Source organism: Plecotus auritus, assembly GCF_963455305.1.
Source record: "Plecotus auritus genome assembly, chromosome: X".
NCBI lineage: Eukaryota > Metazoa > Chordata > Mammalia > Chiroptera > Vespertilionidae > Plecotus > Plecotus auritus.
In genome coordinates, this window is record NC_137784.1 from 115,626,338 (window position 1) to 115,648,078 (window position 21,741).

A 21,741-nucleotide genomic window follows, 5' to 3' on the forward strand; every position below is an offset into this window, starting at 1 on the left:
CCATATAGATGGTGAATAAGTATTTTGTCATCAGTCTTTCCTTTCAACCTAAAATTTAAACAGATATTTCTTCCAACAGAAATACCTGTCCTTTTGGCATGCCTTTCCCAGAAGGGAAGACAGGAAAAGGCTCATTTTTTTTTTCTGGTAGACCTTGGTAAATCAGGGCTCATATATATTCCATCACTTGGTAAAATAGATTCTTCCTTGTGAAGAATATGCTTGAGAGAATTTAAGAATACTGTCAAAGCACCTCACCAAAAGGAAGCAAAGTTACTGCCTGGTAGAATCACAGTCACAGAGTCCTAATGTGCAAATCTCACACCTTGAAAACCCAATGAAATTGAGAGTTTTGGTAAGATAAGAAATAACAAGTGACCTGAGGACTACTAGACAATAGAGTGGGAAGCAATGGTTTAACAGTTTGTGCACCTGAAGGTGATTTTTAAAATCCCAAATCAGGATTTCTCAATTCAAAACACATTCTCAAACACCAGCATGTCTTCAAAGAATGCAAACTGGTTATACTACAGTACAAATGCTTAGTGACACATTCACAACATACATTTCCCAAAAGTAGTGGTTAATTTTCTATTTTAGTAAAATACTACATTCTATTGATAGTGCACATTAATTATACCTAAATAAGTCTCTTGATTTACATACATTTCGCAGCAATCCTTGGTAAATATCCCCAGTTTCCTGGAGACCTAGCCAAGAACAGACGAATTACAAGACAGAATGTTCCTTAGCATACAGGCCTGCTTCATAGACTGGGCTCTTCATAAAAGATATTAAGAGCTTGACACCTTTTGACACCTCTTAAAATAATGTCCATGCTTCCAAGGGGTAGGGAAGCCTGTATGTCATTGTCTCCGGTGAAACAAGTCCTTAATAACTCACTGCTTTGCAAACTGCTGCATTATGTCTCATTTTAATTTAATTCCTTCTTTTCCCTATTGCCCTATTCAATCCCTCAACTGACATGTCTGATCTCTGTAATAATATTCAAGTCCCAGGAAAGTATAAAACTGGGATTTTACTCTATTTGTCTAAGCGGAACTTAATTAGGAAGGTAAATCTTCTGCCAGAAGTCAAACAGAAATGATGTGTGAGTGTATGCTATTTTAGATGATCCACATTTCGGAACCCACACAGCCCTGTATGTTGTAGGGTCCAATGTGCCAGGGTATGACAAAGCCTAGAGCTAATCAGACAGATGTCTGGTGTCATGAGTTTTTTTCCCCCCAGATGACAGCAGAGGAAGTGGCACTGTCAGTGTTGAAATCCAGATATAGAGCAGCTTCTGGACTGAGTGGACATATATCTCCTCTAAAAAGTTGGTAAGCAAAGTCCCTAAAACTGGCGAGTGTCCCTCACACTTCTTCATTTGCAATTCAAAGGCCACACCTTGCACATCCTTTTGGTGTTAACTCCAATGTCATCACCAATGGTTTTGCATACCTTATACTGTGCTGTCAACTCTTTATCTCTCAGACAGATCCTTGTGGGGAGAGAGGGAACTCAGTAACAACATATGACCAAATTAGAATGGGGAATGGGGCTGGAGTAGGGAATAGCTTGCCAAGATTGTATGATTTTAATAAGAGCTATATTGTGCTCCATTGCCCCCGGAAACAGCCTGGATTAGAATCAACATGAAGGCCTGAGGGAGGGCGGGAATGGGGTGGAGGGGGTCAATGGGGGGAAAAGGGGGAACGTCTGTAATACTTTCAACAATAAAGTTATTGCCTTAGCCGGTTTGGCTCAGTGGATAGAACATTGGCCTGCAGACTGAAGGGTCCCAGGTTCGAGTCCAGTCAAGGGCACATACCCAGGTTGCAGGATCAATCCCCAGTAGGGGGCATGCAGGAGACAGCCAATCAATGATTCTCTCTCATCATTCATGTTTCTAGGTCTCTCTCCCTCTCCTTTAATCTCTGAAAGCAAAAAAAAAAAACAAAAACAAAAAAAAAACAAAACAAAAAAACCTATTTTAAAAAAAACAATAAAATTTTTTTTTTAAATTAGAGTGAGTTAGATTTAAAACAAGGTAACTTTTACATCTTCTGTCAGGAAGATTCCTTGATCAAATTTTCTAACAAAATACATTATTTTTGGTATTATCAATATACATTCAACCTATTCAGAAACAACCTGTTTCCTTTTCAAGTGTTATATACTATGGTTTTTTTGTATAGAGGCAATTGATTTTTATTCCTCCCCCCCCCCAAAACTATGCCAAATTCAATAGGTTTATTACTTTTTTCCGAGGGTAAGGGGGAATGTTTTTGTCCGTCATCATCAAAAAACAAACAAACAAACAAAAAAAAAACAATTTGTTGAGTTGTTTAAAATAACATGCATCTTGCTCTGGGGTGTATTTTCAAATTTCAAGCTATTGTGACTATAAAATAAACATGCTTGCTTTAAAAGACAAAAATTAAACCATTCTATTCAGGTAAACATGAGAAACTGAAAATACTCAGTTTTCACATTCTTCTAGTTTATGCATAGACTAAGAACAAGTGGAAAGCTTTCCTGATTTTTCAATTCCAAGAGGAATCTATCAAATTGTTTATATTATTAGCACAAAATGGTAGCTAAAGAAGTTACTGTGGTTAACAACTGAATAATTCATAGTTGTTTTGTCTTCTCTAGTTCCTCTTTCGAACTGGATCCCCAAACGTATTTCTAGTCCTGAGTTGTTATAAAGAAAATAATATACAAATTGTTTTCAGCAGTTAAAAATTGGCAATGCTCAGCATTGACAACAGCAGCAAGACAAACATCTGGAGCCTTAGCATGAACTTTTATAACCAATTCATAAAACTCTTAAGACTACATGCTTATTGTCAGAAATTATAGTTAAAAATTCCAATCTCTGTTCCATGGATATCACTGGGCTACAATATCACTGAAATTTAAACTGTGTTTACATAGTCTTCCAAATACAAGATATAAACAAATTAAATATGACATATAAATAATTTCAAACACATTTCAACATCCTCTCATTTAAATTCAAATTATTTTCTATTATGTGAAGCACTAAGAATTTCAAGTCCAGAAAAAAAAGCACTTCCATTTGTGAGTGAAAGATGTTAATAATGTTGAAAAGAATAATTTCTGCTGTTAACATGAGAACAGAGCCTTCCATCACTATTCATCTAAAATTCCCAAACACAATCAACTTTGTTTTGTCTTCAGAAAAGGGGTATTAAGTATTAGAAAATATGTGGGGAGTTTTAGCTTCAACTTTATTTTTTAAGAATGTTTTTCCAAAAAGAAGCGGTTTCTGCCAATAAAACATGGAACTAAGAAATAATATGGTTGGATTTATTTTCCTGTTTCATCTCTGTCTAAATTCTCAATGTAACTAGTGTAAAACCTCAGAACTCTTGAAGAAGCCATCTCTCCACAAGTCCACAATTTACCCTTCCTGTATTCAAATTTTCTTTAATGTTAAGATTTCAAAAGGAAATCTTTCTATAAAGCATGACTCACTTTTTCAACAGAGCTTGTATAACATAACTGTACTGAGTGAACTTTTTTTCATAATGCAATGTTATCATTTGTGAACACTAGTCTACTGAAATATATTAAAATTCCAATTAGTAACTAGCTTTACCCAGTGCCAGGCACTGTGCTAAGTGCTTTACTTGCATTCTCTCATTTAATATTAAGAGGTAGCATATACCTAATAAGCATATAACTAACAATAAAGTAGCATATACCTAATATAATATACCACTACCACCAAGGAAGTTAGAATACACCTAATATTTAAAAAGTATATATATATATATATATATATATGAGAAATATGCTAATTAACTGGGACGCCGTAACGGGTCAACCGGACAGGAGGAGGTTGCGCGTGCAGCGTGGCGGGGGGGGGGGGGGGGGGGGGCCTCCACGTGCTTGTGCTGGGGGAGGGCCTGATCAGCAGTGGCCGTGGCTACTTCAAGGGCTGGAGAGGGAGGCAGGGTCAGACCAGCATCGGCCGCAGCTGCGGCAGGGCCCGGGGAGTGAGGCAGGGCCGGACCAGCAACTCAAGAGTGGGCAGCGCCACGCGATTTCAAATTGCGTGCTGGGCTCCTAGTATACCTAATAAGTGGCTAGCCCAGGTCAGTTCAAATGCAAAGCTCAAGCTCTTAGCCAATGCACTACTATACTACTTCTCAAGAACAAAGTTTCCTTGACAGGAATCAAACCCAGAACAAGACAGGGAGAGTCACAAATCCTAGCCACTAGATCAACCACACATGTATTGGGTTGCCTGACCCTACACCAAAAGGTCCCAGATGGTTATATGTTTGGGTGTCTGCTTTTTATAGTTTTTTGTCTCTTTTCTTGATGTGCTGTTTATTTCACTTCTTCCATGTTATATTTAGATATATACTCTTTCTGCCATTGCCAACTCATCTAATCTATAGGAGCCCCTCTTCTCCCTTTATCACAAGTTTCTATTCACATCTGTTTTCCACTTTACACAAAGTGTTTCCACATAACTTATCTCATCTAATCTAATTTGCTATTTTTAATCAGTTTTGGGATGAGCAATGAGAGTACCCATAATTATAACATGCTTAGATTAATTAAAGTAATTTAGACTCTGAGCGAGGGTCTACAGCAGTCTCCTAGGAATAAAGTGCATAAGTCTTAGTTTAAAGTTGTGGCAACTCTTTGGCAGCCCAAACCTTCTCTGACCATACAGTCATACTATGAATCATTCATTTAATGAACATTTACTGAGCACCTGCTATATGCCATGTTCTAATACTGAGTGCTGGGATTATAAGCATGATCAAGCTCTAGTTCCTGCCTTTGAGAAGTTCCAAGACTGGTAAAGAGACAAATGTGTCCACAGATTACCATAGTGAGAGTGGACAGACAGAATAAAAGTACCTTGGCACAAGGGAATATGAGAAAATGAACAACAGCTGCCCAATCCTGCAGAGATTTTTCTAGAAGATCTGAGGCTGAGAAGAAAGCTGATATCTCTTTATTGTTCTCAGCTAGGTGGCAGACACTAGAGGTTGCTATATTGCTGAACACTAGATTAGCCATCAAAATGGTTCTCAACTCTGGCTGCACATTAAAATCACTTGGGGATCTTTAAAAAATGAAATAATAACAAGACCTGGTCACTTTGGAAAACTATTGGGCAGTACCTACTCAAGCTAAACTTGTACACACCCTATGACCCAGCAGTTCATTCCTATGTATAAATTCCAACAGAAATGTGCACCAGAAGACATGCACAAGGATATTCACAGTAGCTTCATTCATAGCAACCAAAAACTGGAAACAACCTAGATGTCCATCAATGGGTGAATGGAGACACAAAATATGGTATATCCACATGATGGAATATTACTAGCAATAAAAAAAAAACCACTACTACCTGCAAAAGCATAGCTGACTTGTAAAATGCTACCTTGAGTGAAAGATAACATACAAACAAGTACATACTGTATGATTCCACTCATATAAAATATCAAAACAGAAAAAAAGAATTGAGTGTCTTAGAAGTCAGGACAGTGGTGTCTGCTGGTGAGGGATAGTGACTTAAAAGGGGCACAAGGGTAGCTTCTGGGTGCTGAAAATGTTGTTCCCTAAATGGTGTGCTGGTTATTATATGGATATGTCCAATTTGTAAAGATTCATCAGACTATACTAGTATACTTAGGATTTGTACAATTTCCTGAATTCATGTTATATTTAATATAAAGTTCACTTAAACATTAAAATAAAAAGAAATACCAAGGCCTGGCCCTCACTAAAGACCAATTCACACAGAATCTCAATGGGAGGGAGCCCTCCCCAACATTTGCATTTTTTAAAGATTTTTTAAATTGATTTTTTAGAGAGAGAGGAAGAGAAAGAGACAGAGAGAGAGAGAAAGAGAGATAGAGAGAGACATCCATGTGAGAGCAAAACATGGATCAACTGCCTCCCACATGCCCCCCCACCTGGGATAGAGCCCATAACCTGCGCATGTGCCCTGACCAACAACTGAACCAGCAATCTTTTGGTGCATGGGACTATGCCCAACTAACTGAGCCACACTGGCCAGGGCAACATTTATATTTTTAATATATATATAGATGTGGATATATACATATATGTAATTTTTTATTGATTTCAGAGAGGAAGGGAGAGGGACAGAGAGATAGAAAAATCAATGATGAGAGAGAATCCTTGATCGGCTGCCTCCTGCACCCCCTTCCCCCCCGCCAACTGAGGATCAAGCCCAAAACGTGGGCATGTGCTCTGACCGGGAATTGAACCACGGCCTCCTGGTTCATAGGTCAATGCTCAACCACTGAACCACACCAGACATGCTCTAGTTACAGCCATATCTGAAAACCAAGGGGCTAGGTGTTCCTGTATTTATCATCATTTCCTTTGGAGAGACAGCCTGACACATGGCAAACAGAATGATTTCTGGAGTAAGGTGTATATCAGCGATTACATTTTGGCACTGTGAGACTGGCAGCTGAGACATTTGTCTAGATCATCCACAAACCAGCACTGTGTAATGGGCACAATGCCACCTCCCTCTTGGGATTGTTGTGAGGATTAAATAGAATAACATCAATCATCCAGCACAGTACCTAAAACAGTAGGTAGAGAAATGCTAGGTACTCAACTCCTTTTCTTCTTTCACATCTAAGTTCCCTATGTACAGTGATGAGCAGATTGCTTTAAATGAACAAAACTCATACTCTCCAATTTCTCCTCCTGAATGAGTTTCTTTGTAAAGACTGGAGTAATATTATACTTGAACTAATGATGTCAGACAAATATCAGACATTTTTGGGGCCCTAGTAACTCACTCTATTCAGCACCTGTTATCCCTGAAGATGAATGGAGAGGAGGCCATCCGTGGGAAATGCAAACCACAGACCCTCCTTTCGAAAGCTTTGCTCCTGTACTCTCTCCTAAGAACAGTGCCAGCCTTATGCAAAGACAAGGCCAAGATGTGAGTTGGTACAAAGAATAGAAAAAAATTGGTAGCTCAAAAGATATGCCATCCATAAAACATGTGCCAAATGAAATACTTTTGTATAAAAAGTCATGTTTTAGTAAAAACAAACAAACACAACCTTGAGCTGAAAGCAGGAGATCCAGGTCAGAATTTTGATACTACCACTGGTAAGCTGCCTGACTTTAGTGAGCTAAACTTTTGTTTCTCTGTCAAATGAAAGCAATGCCATCTTTCAAATGCCCAGTAAGTTGCAGATAAATAGACGACATTCCAAAAAAATTAAGCAGCAAAGAAATGCAAGATGAGAATACTAGCTAGAAATTTACTTTGTTCCAAACTCCAACCAGCACCACCCCTCAAGACTGAGAACTCTCTGATATTAACTGCTTCAAGCACACCTGGAGGAGACTACAATAGCCTGAAGCTCGTTTATGTAAGAAGGGACTGAAACATCGCCAGGCAGGTAGCAAAATATTTCCCTTAAGAGAAATCCCTGGAAATGCCTCAGCTGAAGTACAAGAGCAGGCACGGCCTTACATTTTGGAGAGAAGTGCTTTCAGTCACGGAACACCAGAACTGTTGCTGGAGCAAATGATGTCATTGAAGCTCTTCTTACCATGGTCAATGTCAAAATTAAGATAGGAAGTTCAAGGACAAATTGTGGGGTTGCCAAGCAAATATAAGTAAGAAAAGCAGTTGCTTTACAATTTTTAAATACTTTACAAAACATCAACTGAAATTTATCCTATTCTATAATTTGTTTGTTTTATGTAAAGCTTTTATTGACAAAAATATACACAGTTGCATAGAAAAATATATTCCTTTACTCTATTTTTATTCCCACTACACATTAAAAAAAGAAAAAGTCATGTGAGTTACCTCTATATCCAAAATCAGTAACAAACCAAAAATACAAATGTAAGATTTTTTAAGACACAGAGATAAACTTAAGGGCTCTCCACTCTAGAGATAAGAAACGAATAGCTCAAATACCTGTTGGGTTTTTTAATGACTAGAAAATAACTACAGGCAGGTTGGAACATCTTGTAGAGTATAGGTCTTTCCCCATCCACAAACCATTCCTGCGACAGACCTGTATACTCATCGCCGAAAATATCCCCAAATGTACCGATGCTGGGGATGGAAAGGGGAGGCATCAAATTCGTATTTAAAAAAACAAACAAACAAAAAAAAAAAACAGTACTGTGGACTCCTTGCCCTGATTGGGGGTTGAAGGAATCCGGTCTGATGCAAACCTTGCGGCCAGAGCCGGACAACTCGCCCCTAAGTTTGGCGCGTCCTCGCTCAGCGCCCTCAGCCCCCGCCCTCCCTCCGGGCACCCCGGATCTCAGTTCACTGGGAGGCCTTGGCAGAGAAGGAACCCCGAGACTGGGGCTGGGAGCCAAGGCAGTGGAAGGGCAGCTCCCCTCTAAGGGGCAGTCCTTAGGCACCACCCCGAACCCTCGCGCTCTCCCTTTCCCCTAACCCGCTGCCCCCCAGGCAGGTCACCTGGCTCGGCCACTGCCCGCTTGTCCTCCAGCTGCTCGCTGACTCCAGCCGTGCCTCCGCCGTCTCCTGGAAGCGGCTTGTCCTCCGGAGTCACCCGGCCGGCGAGCAGACGGGCTAACCTGTGCCAAGGCTGCGGGAACCGTTCAACCCAGCCAGAGCTGGGACCCTGCCCTAAGCGCAGCCGCCACCAGGGCGAAACTGGAGAGCTGGGCTCGGCTCCCCCGGGCGGGGAGGGGCGGCTGCAACTTTGCTCTTAGACGCCGGCGAGGAGGGGGCGCCAGTCTCCAAACTCTGTGCCACGCCCGTAACCTCTCGGTCCAGGGATTTTTTTTTTTTTTTTATCCCTTTATGTTTTTTTTTAACCTAAAGGGAAGCCAGATTCTTGCCCTCAAGTTCTTGCTTCCAGAATGGTGCCCCTCGGTGGGCTGAGGACCAAGGGGCCGAATGCGAGGAAGGGGGTGGCGGGAGATGAACCCGGCTGGGTGCGCTGGCAGTGAGCGGGCCAGGGCGCTCGGGGGCGGCGGCGGCGGCGGCGGCGGCGGCGGGCCTGGATCGGCTGCCTGGGAACCTGCCTTTGCGGCTCTTCAGGACCCTGCTCAGCTGCCCACGCTGGCCCCCTCCTGCCTGGGAGGGAGGGAGGCCTCGAGAGGCCGGGCTAGCGGCGGGGAAGCAGTGACCCGGACCTGGATCACCCAAGTAGGAACTGGAAGTGACTGCGGCGGACGGCAAAGCAGCAGCAGCAGCCGAGTAGCTGCAGCAGCTGCTGAAGCTCCGGTGTAGCGGCAACTGCCACACTGCGCATGCTGCTGCCTCCCGCTTCAGCCCTGAGTTCAGGGCTGTTGGCGTCTGGCTTGCGGTGGGCCAGTGCCAGAGCCTCAGGCGGGAATCCTGGCCTCACAGACTAGCCTGTCCTAGTGGTCCATGTCCTCCTCCACCCCCGGACTCCACTCGAAACCCCAGGTTCTTTGGTGAGCAGCGGAGACACCCAAGCAAGGAAGCATTCTCCAAGGGCCCTCCAAATGCCTCCCTTCCCTGAACTAACCTTGATGCCCTTCCTGGGATCTCTGATAACAGGCCCCAAATCGAAAGTCTCTTTGAGGGAGAATAAAAAGGTTCATGATAGATGGAAAATATTTACAACATTATTGAAGTCCAATTTTTAAAGAAATACAATGCATTCGGTAAAAGATTAGGATGGCCAGAGTCATGGGTGCCATTTAATGTAACTCATGAAACTCACTAAGAGTGTCAAATTTGTTCAACAGAAAAGAAAATTTTACCCAAATCCTCTTCAGTCTTCCCACTAGCTCAAATTGAGCAGCTAAATATACAAAGTTTTGCCGAGTGGAAATTGATGGAAAGGGGCCAATTAAAAATAGTGTCCAATAGTTAGACATTACCAATCCCTACTCTAGGCTCTTCATTTTACAGATGAGTCAACAGAAGCCTAGAGAAGGGGACTCGGACTTCACACAAGTGGCAAGCTCCGGGCTTGAAGGAAGGTCTGCTGATAGCCATTACAGTTACTGAGTAGTTGCCTGCCCTTATACCTCACTCCTCCAGGGAGGTTCTACTCTCCTAGAGCTAGAGCTCTTCTATGGGAAATTTAGCCTTGACTCCTGATCATTAGTAAATCTGCTTTCCTTCCAAAACTGCTTCCCTGCAGAGCAGCCCCTGTGAAATAGCAAATCACCCATCGCACAGGCCCCACTTTGTGTAGGGCACCCATGCTGCTCCAGTGACAAGGCAGAGGGAGTGAGTCAAGGAAACAGGAGGCAGTGAGGGGGTGGGGACAAAGAGAAAAACCCTTACTGACACCAGCTGGTGAGAGGGGGTGGGGGAAGGGAGAAAGAAAGAGAGATAGAAGCACAAAATGAGCCTCATATATATTAAATTAAATTCTTCATGAATAAAACATCTTTTACAAAGTAGGCTTGGCCCAGGAGCAGGATAAGAGATGGTAGCAGGTCCTTGGCAATGGGTTGGTAGTAAGGGTGGCAGGAGACAAAGCAAGAGGACCTGCTGGGAATGAGGTGGGAGAAGCCTGGCTGTAAGGAAAACTAGCCACAGAACAATGCAATCAGAGAGGTACCAACTATCCAGGCCACTCCGGAAGGATCAGAAGGACTGTGTATGTCCCTGACTCCCACCAAGTTCAAAGGCAAAACAAAAACAAAACTACCATTGCTAGACTACTGTTGTCAAGGGACTTCCTAATCACATTAGTAACATTCTACCTAGACATGAAGATTTTTTTCATACATTCTGGAATATTTACTCTTGAGGCCTATGTGTTTACCCTGCATTCTCTATTCTGTAAACAAATAGGACAGATATACATATTTGGGTCACAGAAAAAGAAATACAAATGGATAAGAAGTAGTGATAAGATGTCCAAACTCACTGAGAATCATGAAATACAAAATATAGCAATAAATAAAATACCATTTTCACCCAGCAGTTTAACAAACATTAAAGATAATATCGAGGGCTGCCAGGGACATGAGGAAGAAGGCACTTTCTACACTATCGGTGGGAGTAGAACTTCATATAGCATTTTTGTAGGGGAATTTGAGAGTACCTATAGAATTTTGATTCAGTAATTTTATTTCTATGAACAAATATGCTTCAAGAATAGTCACAGATGTACACAAATCTCTATATGGGTATCCAAGATGACACACTGGGATTTATCCTGGGAATGCAAGATTGACTTAACATATCAAAATTAATCAATGTAATGCCACATATCAATATAATAAAGGACAAAAACCAATGGTCATCTTAGGAGAAGCAGAAAAGAACTTTGAAAAATCTAGCATCCTTTCATGATTAAAAAACAAACAAAAAAGTAGGAATAGAAAGGAACTTCTTTAACCTGATAAAGGGCATCTATGAAAAACCCACAGCTAACGTCATACTTAATGATGGAAGACTAAAAACTTCCCCTAAGATAAAAAACAAGACTAGGATGTCCACTCTCATCACTTATATTCAACATTGTACTGAAGGTTCTAGCCAGGGAAATTAGGAAGAAAATGAAATAAAAGGCATTCAAATTTGAAAGGAAAAAGTAAAAATATCTTTATGAACAGATGACAAGAAAACCACAAAGAATCTGAAAAACTATTATAACTAATAAATAAGTTCAGCAAAGTTGAAGAATACAAGATCAGTATACAAAAATCAATTGCATTTTTATACACTTAAAATGAACAATCCAAAAATAAAATTAAGAAAACAATTCCACTTACAGTAGCATCAAAAGGAATAAAATACCACCAAGGAATAAAATACCATCAAGATATTTTATTATATCACACTAGAGCCCAGTGCATAAAATTCGTACACGGGGGGGGGGGAAGGTGTCCCTCAGCCCAGCCTGCACCCTTTCCAATCTGGGACATCCCTCTCACAATCCAGGACTGCTGGCTCCCAACCACTCGCCTGCCTGCCTGCCTGATTGCTCCTAACCGCTTCTGCCTGCCAGCCTGATCACCCCCTAACCACTCCCCTGCCAACCTGATTGATGCCTAACTGTTGGCCCTGTTGGCCCGATTGCCCCCAACTGCCCTCCCCTGCAGGCCTGGTCACCCACACTGCCCTCCCTTGCCGGCCTGGTTGCCCCTAACTGCCCTCCCCTGCAGGCCTGGTCCCTCCCAACTGCCCTCCCCTGCAGGCCTGGTTGCCCCCAACTGCCCTGCCCTGCTGGCCCGGTCACCCCTAACTGCCCTCCCCTACTGGCCTGGTTGCCCCCAACTGCCCTGCCCTGCTGGCCCGGTCACCCCTAACTGCTCTCCCCTACTGGCCTGGTTGCCCCCAACTGCCCTCCCCTGCAGGCCTGGTTGCCCCCAACTGCCCTCCCCTGCTGGCCTGATCGCCTACAACTGCCCTCCCCTGCTGGCCATCTTGTGGCAGCCATCTTGTGTCCACATGGGGGCAGCCATCTTGTGTGTTGGAGTGACAGTCACTTTGCATATTACCTCTTTATTAGGTATGATATTAAATATCACCAAGGAGGTACAAGGCATGTGCACTGAAAACTGCACAACATTGTTTAATGAAATTTTAAAAGACCTAAATAAATGGAAAGACATCCTGTGTTATGGGTCAGAAAACTTAATATTATTAAGATGGCAACACTCTCCAAAGCAATATACAGATTGAACGTAATCACTATAAAATTCCAGCTGTTTTTGTTTGTTTGTTTGTTTTCTTTTCTTTTTTTCTGTGTTTTTTGTTTGTTTGTTTGTTTTGCAGAAATGGACAGGCATGTCCTAAAATCCATATGGGCACAAAAGGGATTTAGAATAGCCAAACTGATTTTGAAAATGAAGAACAAAATTGGAAAACTCACACTTTCTGATTTGAAAACTTACTGCAAAGCTACATTAATCGATTCAATGGGGAGAACAATAGTCTTTTCAGCAAATAGTGTTGATACAACTGAATATCCACAGGTAAAAGCATGAATTGGGAACCCTACCTCACATCACATACAAAAAAAATTAACTCAAAATAGATCCAAAACATAAATGTAAGAGCTAAAACTATAATACTCTTAGAAGAAAACATAGGAGTAAACTTTCATGACCTTGTGTTAAACAATGGTTTCTTAGATATAATACCCAAAACACAAGCAACAAAAGGAAAAAATAGATGATTTTTATTTCATCAGAATTGTGTTTCAGAGGATACTGTCAAACTTGGGAAGGTGCTTCAGATAGTGCTTTGTTTCCCAGGTGTCTCAGCAGACTAACCTGGCCAGCTGCTAGCTGTGTGATTCTCTGATCCACTCCCCTGACAGCCTGATCGACCCTAGGACACTATAGCCATATGAGAACACAAAGATGGAGGTCATTTGAAAAGGCCAACTGGCCACCCAGAGGGTCACCCGGCAGCAGCTCTTTAAGGTGATCACTATGTCCCACAGCCAATATTGAAACTGTCAGTGTGCTATTGCATATCTAGCTTCATTGTTTTGCATTTCCAAACTGACCATTTCAAACTGATAATCTTTCTGTAGATAATAGTGTGTTCTGGGCAATATTCAAGCCCTGTTCTTGTATTTTTTGTACATTAACAGTTTTATATCATCAACAAAAATCTATTAAGTATGCCCTATACTAGGCACCATGCAAAGTACTTTAGGCCTGAGAGATAATCTATCTAAACTGGCATAAGTATCCATCAATGGATAAATGGATAAAAAAGATGTGGTGTATACTAGTATACATGGTGGAATATTATTCAGCCATGAAAAAGATGGACATCTTGCTGTTTTCAACAACATGAGTGGACCTTGAGCACATTATTCTAAGTGAGATAAGTCAGAGAGAGACAAGTAGGGTAAGATATCACTTATATGTGCAATCTAAAAAAAGTGAAACTTAAAAAAAAGAGAGTAAAATTGTGGTTACCTGGGAATGAAGTGAGGGGATAAAAATTGATGTTGTTTGAGGGTACAAACTTGCAGTGAGTCATAGTGATCTAATGCACAGTATAATAAATATAGACAACAATATTGTACTATAATTATTAATGTGGGCATATTACAATGTATAAATGTATCAAAGTAACACATTGTACACCTTAAATTTACACAATGTTACATGTCAAATATGGTCAGTTCAAAATAAGTTAATTTTTAAAACTTTGCAAAGATTTGTGTTTAGGCATGTCTCTTAGCTATCTAGAATCTTAAAACTGGATGGTCAGTATTCATGGCTGCTGGGTGCATCCCTGCTCAGCTTTCAGTCTCATGTATTGATTTAATTAGACTTCCCTCAGGGTTCTAGGAGTGCCTCAACAGTCTCCTATATACCCCTTACAGGCATAATTTTGCATACAATATTACCTAATATTAACAGTAACATTGAGCAGCTAGTATGCATGCCTTATGTACAGTGATATATTAAGTGCCTTAGATGTATTTTCTCATTTGATCCTTAAAACAATCCTATGCAATAGATATTATTATTATATTTTTTAATCCTCACCTAAGGATATGTTCTTCATTGATTGTAGAGAGAGAGGAAGGGAGAGGGAGAGATAGAAATATCAATGTAAGAGAGAAATATCCATCAGTTGCCTCCCTTTTGCAAACCCACAACCTGGATATGTGCCCTGACCAGGAGTCAAACCCTCAACCCTTCAGTACACGGGACAATGCTCCAACCAACTGAGTCACACTGTCCAGGGCTGTAATATATGATTAATGTCTCCATTACACAGATAAGGAAACTGGAGCTTAAAGAGGCCAAGTAACTGTCTTGCTCATCACTCTATTTCCAGTGCCTCGTTCATAATAGCGACCTCCCCATAAAAAAACAAATGAATAATTGATTTAGAGAATTCTGTGAATATTGGAAAACACCAGGAATCCTTCTTCCCACCTAGACAGCAATTGTACTGGTAGAATCTGTCTGATGTAACCATTTAGAGGTCTGGGGTCTATTCAAAGTTAATTTCAGTCTATTTCAGCTTTTAGCATTGTAGCAGCTACCAGTCCCCACACTCTTCAATCCCATGCCAGGAAGCAGTGCATGCATTCCAATAGCAGTTTTCAGAAGCCAAAGTGGGCAGTAAGACCTCATCCTTCCTCCGCCCCCTCAAAAAAGAAGTCAAGTAACTTTTCTCAAAGTCACATCCCTATCTAATAAAAGAGTAATATGCAAATTGACCACACCTCCACTACCCCACAAGCCACGCCCACCAGCCAATCAGGAGCGAGTATGCAAATTAAACCAACCAAGATGGCTGCAGCCACGGAGTGAGCAGGAGGCTTGGGTTTCCCCGGCAATGGAGGAAGCCAAGCTTCCTTCACACCCTGGCCGGCCCAGGCCTCCACTCAAGGCTACAAAGTTTCAATTATAAAAGATAAATAAATCCCAACAAAAATGGCTGCAGCCACGGAACGAGCAGGAGGCTTGGGTTTCCCCAGTGATGGAGGAAGCCAAGTTCCTGGAATGCCCTGGCCTCCACTGAAGGCTACAAAGTTTCAATTATAGAAGATAAATAAATCCCAGATACCAGGGCCTCCACTTGGGTCGCCGGGGGGCATGGCCAGCCTGCAAACTACCACAGGCCCCTCACCCAGGCCGCCCACGCCCCAAGGGAACACCCATCCTGATCCGGGACACCCTTCAGGGCAAAACAGCTGGCCCCCACCCGTGCACCAGGCCTCTATCCTATCTAATAAAAGAGTAATATGCAGATTGACCATCACTCCAACACACAAGATGGCTGCCCCCATGTGGTCAAAGATCCTGCCCCCATGTGGACACAAGATGGCTGTCACAAGATGGCCAGCAGGGGAGGGCAGTTGGGAGGCATCAGGCCAGCAGGGGAGGGCATTTGTGAGTGATCAGGCCAGCAGGGGAGGGCAGTTGGGAGGGACCAGGCCTGCAGGGGAGGGCAGTTAGGGGTGACCAGGCCGGCAGAAGGGGGAAGTTGGGGGCGACCAGGCCTGCAGGGGAGAGAAGTTGAGGGGGGACCAGGCCTGCATGGGAGGGCAGTTAGGGGCAATCAGGCTGGCAGGGGAGCAGTTAGTCATCAATCAGGCTGGCAGGGGAGTGGTTAGGGGGTGATCAGGCTGGCAGGCAGAAGCGGTTAGGGCCAATCAGGAAGGCAGGCGAGCAGTTGGGAGCCAGCCGTCCTGGATTGTGAGAGGGGTGTCCGACTGCCCGTTTAGGCCTGATCTTACCGGGATTGGGCCAAAACAGGCAGTCGGACATCCCTCTAGGGGGCCCAGATTGGAGAGGGTGCAGGCTGGGCTGAGGGACACACACCCCTGTGCACCAATTTTGTGTACCAGGTTTCTAGTAGTCAATAACTGACCAAGCCAAGACTCTGGCCAAAATCTGTCCAACTAGAGAAGGTATGTACTTAACCATGATGCCAATATTGCCTTATTACAATAGTCATATAATGTTCAGGCCAGCCTGAATAATCAAAAAGAGATTTAAAATATGCCAAGTGCCTTTTTTTTAAAAAATGAAAATTATGATATACTTTTTAGAAATACTTCTATTCAAAGTGGATAAAAATATTTTAAGCATTAGTGCTTAAAAAAGTAAACATTAGTTATCAGACAAATCCACTTTTATGAAACAACTCATTTTCCAACAATGCCCATGAGGTGTTTCTGTATTATCTAGTATTCTTAGAACTGCAAAGCAGCTTAATACACCTTCTGGCAGCTTCAGAGTGCAGAAATCATTGGCAACCTCACCATGTTTTTATTTGCCAAATAAGAATGAAAACACTATTACCTGTTCCATAGTAGCCATCATTCTATAAGGGATATAGAGTGATCTCAGGCCATACGTACTACCTCAAAAACCATATACACAGGTGCCCATGCACACACACATGCCCATGCACATACATATGCATGTATGGACATGTGTGTGCATACACACATAGATCTAAAATTGGGCAAATGGAGGAACCTGGAATAAAATATTCTGAGACAAGCATAGCCTGATGCTATGGGTAACTTTAGGAAAAATTTTAAAGCAAGCAAAGTTTATGTAGGGCAAAAGCTACTTGTATTGCTATTAATAATACTAGCTAACATTTGGAGAATACTATGTGTGAGAAACCCTTCAATGAACATGAATTTATTGATATCTCACACCAATCCTATGAGATAGGTACTGATATTATTCCCACTTTACAGCTGAGGAGAATGAGGCATAAAGCATTGTTAAGTAACATGTTGAAGTTCACAAAGCTACTGGTGAGAGAGAACTGAGATTTGAACTCAAGCATTCTAGTGTCAGAGTCCATGTTCAAACTGCTACTAATACTTCCCCAGAAATACTACTACTAATGAATGTTTACACTTCTTATGTCCCTGGTCCTGTACTAAGCACTCTACATACATTATGTCATACTAGAGGCCCGGTGCATGGATTTGTGCACCAGTGGGGTCCCTTGGCCGGACCTGTGGGGATTGGGCCAAAACCAGCTCTCCAACATCCCCCAAGGGGTCCCGGATTGTGAGAGGGCACAGGCCAGGTCAAGGGACCCCACCGGTACACTGGGCCTCTAGTATGCATATAAGATCTTTGGTTAATCTCTTCCCACCCTCTCCCTCCCCCCTTCCCTCTGAGATTTATCAGTCTGTTCCATGTTTCCATGCCTGTGGTTTCTGCTCCTGCGTTGAGCGTCTACCCACCGATGGTCAGTGCACGTCATAGCTACTGGTCAGCCGGTCGGCCAGTCACTTAGGCTTTTATATATATATAGACATGGTTTGAGGTTGGAGGTTTTAGTTCTAAATTATTATGCAGCATCTCATTTGATCTTTAAAACAACCCCATGAAGTACCTATTATTTGTGTCCATTTTACAGGTAAAAATACTGAGGCCCAGAGAAGTGAAGTAATTTGGCACACAGGCAAAAGTATCAACTGAGTTTTAGTAAACCCCCTATAAGTACAGTAAGGATCCATGTAATATAAAAAAATGCAACATAATTTAATATACAATTTCTACCTCAGGGTCAGGTTCTCTCAGCTTTTCAAAGCCTCTGTCCTAAAGTGTTAATGGAAAAAGTAACAATAGACTTTCTTTTTTTCCCAACTCAGGGGGATGCAGTGACCCTCTGCAGAAGCCAGTTCCCCTTAGTAGGGAAGCACACCATGCAAGTTTTGTCACCAGAAGCCTGCTTTCAGGGCTTGGTATCTAAAAGAGTTTTGTTTTCTTTTGAAAATGGTTTCAGAAAAAACTAAACTATCAAGCCACCACTGGAGTCACCAGTCTCAACCATGGTTTCTGTAAAATGCTTCCTCTATTTAACAGTGAAAATAAACCAAGGACTTTTACTAGAACACCATCTTCACTAGCAGAGTGAAAAAACAATGACAACAAGAAAGGCAATCTGGGTGGGCTTACCTCCACTTGAAGGGTTGCACATCCTTTCAGGAAGTCATTGATGTTTTTGATGCAGTCAGCTTCTGTTTGAGGCTCTAGACAGTACTAGAGAAACATGGTCAAGTGTCACTTGGAGACTGTCATCCCAGATCAAACATACCATATTCACCATTTGCTAATAACTGCACAGGCAGGCTTTTTAAGGCAGGGAACAACATTGCTGTCAATCCAGGAAGAGAAATAACCACCAAAGGAAGTGATGCAAAAATCTAAACGGTTGGTCTTTGTTTCAAATGTCACCAAACCTTTAGTCTCAAGCCATCTCTACTTATAACTTTTTTCTCATGCTTTTTGCCTGAGTATCGTGATAGCAAATCAGAGAAACCCAGATAGTTTTTTGAGTTTGGTTTTGCTTTCAACTTACTACCTCGCTCCCTCCTCTTCATGATGATTTATTCAAGTATATTTTACCCTTTGTTTTTCTCTGCATCTGATCACAAAAATCTACATTACCACCATTTTCTCACTGCTTTTTAAATTTAAGAAATTATAAGTAAATCAACTTTTTCAATAAAAATACAAACTAGTTCAGGAAGGCAAAAGAACTACTCAGAGTCACATTCCTGCTAACCTTAAGAACATAATTGCATGACTCTACCTTTAAACTGACTTAAAGTGCTTGCTTTGAAAACTGTCCATTCTCATGACCATGGGTTTCCAATATTAAAAGTTTTGTATTTTTAAAAGAGAATAAGGGTAGTTTCACTTTGAACACATGTTGTACTTGAAACATTTATTTGTTTTTTATTGTTTTAACAAACCTATGTGCCATTGGGATTATTTCTCCTAATTGCTAAATAGCCTCTCTTTCAATGGATATTTTATTTCTTTGGGAAGAAAATCTACATTGATTTTAGTCAAACTGTCACTAAACACCATCAACATCTGTTATAAATCATCCCATTATTCCACAGACTCATATGTACTCCAAGTTTAAAACATGTCCTCAGTACACAGGGAGGTGTAACACGTATCTCTATGACAGAATAAGCTTGTCAGGTTCGGTGTTTTTTTTAGAATAAGCTTGTGATATGGGTGTTCTCCTTGTCCCCTAGTATCAGTGGCTTAACAGTTTTTTATAATACTATTCTTGGTGGCCAATTACTAAAGGATAACATTTCATTTTCTGACTTTTTCAAACTACAAAATCAGTAAGAAAGAATATCCAACTCTTAGAGATTAAAGTAGGAGAGTCCCAAGACCGGGACAATAGAAAATCTCAAGCATTACATTATTGCTGCTCTCTCATAGTTAGCACTCCTAAAGATACTATAAATGTCCCTTACCTTTTCTACAGAGCCAGGCCTCAGTCTGTTGATCAGTTTGCACAGCACTACCCCATTTTTCAGCGAGGACTTCAAGAACTCCTCCGGATCACAGATAGTTTTTTTGGGGGAATCTAAAACTCCCAGGGATATAAGCCATGTCACGATTTGCTCTTCTGGATTCATTCCTTAGAACTGTACGCTCGGAACAGCTCTCTGGGGCAGCTGCAAGGACGAAGCCACATCCGCGATTGCATCTGCTGTTGTCTTCCTTTTTATGAGTTCTCTTCTGGTGCTTGCAGAGCAAAGCTTTAAAACAACTTTCTTGGACAACGTTGGAACTCACTCAAATTATGGGATTTTAAAACCACAGAGATCACACTCAAAGATGTGGGAAGAGAATTAATGTAAAAACCTGGATAACACTGGTTTTCTTTTTCAAAATCTGTAAAACAAATTCATTAGAATAAAAAAAAAAAGAAGAAATGCACACACGAACACACACCAAGGGGAGAAAAAAAACAACAACAGTGCAAGAAGCTGTAAGGGAAGGAAGTGAGGAGGATGCTAGGGAGGGAGGAGAAAGAAGGAAGCAAGCGCTCTTGGAAAACAGAGGTGAGCCAGCACTTCAGGGGACCTTGGAAATGAGACACTCTTGGGCCAGTCTGGGAAAATGCTGTCAATAAATAGTCTAGCCCCAGTGAAAATCTGGCTTCTGTCAGGAGGAAGATGCCAACTGGCTCTTAGGTCAGACAGATCTGAGCCTCGTAGGGTGCTCTGCTGGCACAAAATGGCTCAAAGAAGGTAGGTTCATAAAAATTATTCCATGAAATGGCTGAATCTCCTCAAACTGTTTCCAGAGATGGTATGTTATGATCATTGCTTGCAAAACATGTTGAGTTGCATGGTAACACAGTGCCAAGCAAATGAAGATTGTGCCTGCTGTCAGCCATCACTGTATATAGTCAGAAGCTAAAGGAATGGCATTTTACTTTGCAGCCAAAAAGTTATGTTTAGGGAAATAGGCTAAGGATAACATCTGACATCCTGTTTACTTGCATTCTTGAGCAATTATTTTTCTAGACCTGATTTCACTACACAATCCAGCTGCATACCCTTAGCAGAAGCTCAAGCAGTCACATAAATGGGTAAAACAAAACAAAACAAAAAAACACAACAAAACACTTGAAAACAGAATTTTTGAGAACAAAAAAGCACTTGTCCTCTGTCTATACTACAGTCTGGAAGATTGATGTTTCCCAAACAATAAACACTTTACATTAAAAATGCTTCTCTGAAGATAAAAACTGGGCTATAATAAAAGTTATTGAACTATTCTTGAACATTTTTAGGACCAGTTGAAATAGTCATACTACTGGGAAATTTATAAGGCCAACTTTAACAGTACAGTATAGCCTCCTCATATTGGTAAATGCATGAAACTCACCATCACTACCCATTCTCATATGTGGGATCCTCCTAAGCTTCAGAATCCTTTTCAACACAGCTTTAGGCATATACTACACTACCAAATAATCATCTTAGATTAGCCTCCTAAATGTTTCCCAAAGCTTCCCCTTCTTGCCCTGTCATAACACTTATCACACTTTACTATTATTACTTTTTGATCTGTCTCCTCTATCAGAATGTAACCTTCCTAGAGTAGGGGTCTTGTCTATCTTGTTTAACACTGTTTCCAGCAGAGTGCCTGGTACACAGCAGATATTCAAAAATGCTGAATGAATGCATGAATGAACTCATATAATGTCCCAGGTATAGACACTACCTGATTATAACAAGGATTTTTTTATGTTTTAATGTCTTAAAACATTTTTCCTTGCTAATGATTTTTATACTCTTATTGAGGTATAACTGACATAATAAACTACATATATTTAATATGTACTAATTCAATTAATTTTGACATATGTATATACCTGTGATATAATGACACACACAGACAAGCCAGATAAACCTTTCTATCACCCCCAAAAGTGTCCTTGTAATCTTTTAACCCTTCATCCCTCCC

General features: G+C 41.5%; 1 protein-coding gene across 5 annotated transcripts in view; it reads right to left on the reverse strand.

Moving 5' to 3' along the window:
* The window catches only part of ARHGEF6 (Rac/Cdc42 guanine nucleotide exchange factor 6), a gene marked incomplete at its 5' end in the record, with an annotated part of 144,493 nt that extends 124,595 nt beyond the window's left edge, over positions 1 to 19,898 (reverse strand). For 2 of the 5 annotated variants that reach the window (XM_080652835.1, XM_080652834.1), the window contains 2 exons: positions 18,409 to 18,492; positions 19,734 to 19,898. In XM_080652835.1, the coding sequence (XP_080508961.1) occupies positions 18,409 to 18,492; positions 19,734 to 19,898 (249 nt within the window). Of the gene's footprint in view, positions 1 to 8,506; positions 9,133 to 18,408; positions 18,493 to 19,733 lie in introns of those variants that run through there. The other 3 variants (XM_080652832.1, XM_080652831.1, XM_080652833.1) reach the window with 2 other exon arrangements.
* Between the last annotated feature and the right edge of the window lie 1,843 nt (positions 19,899 to 21,741).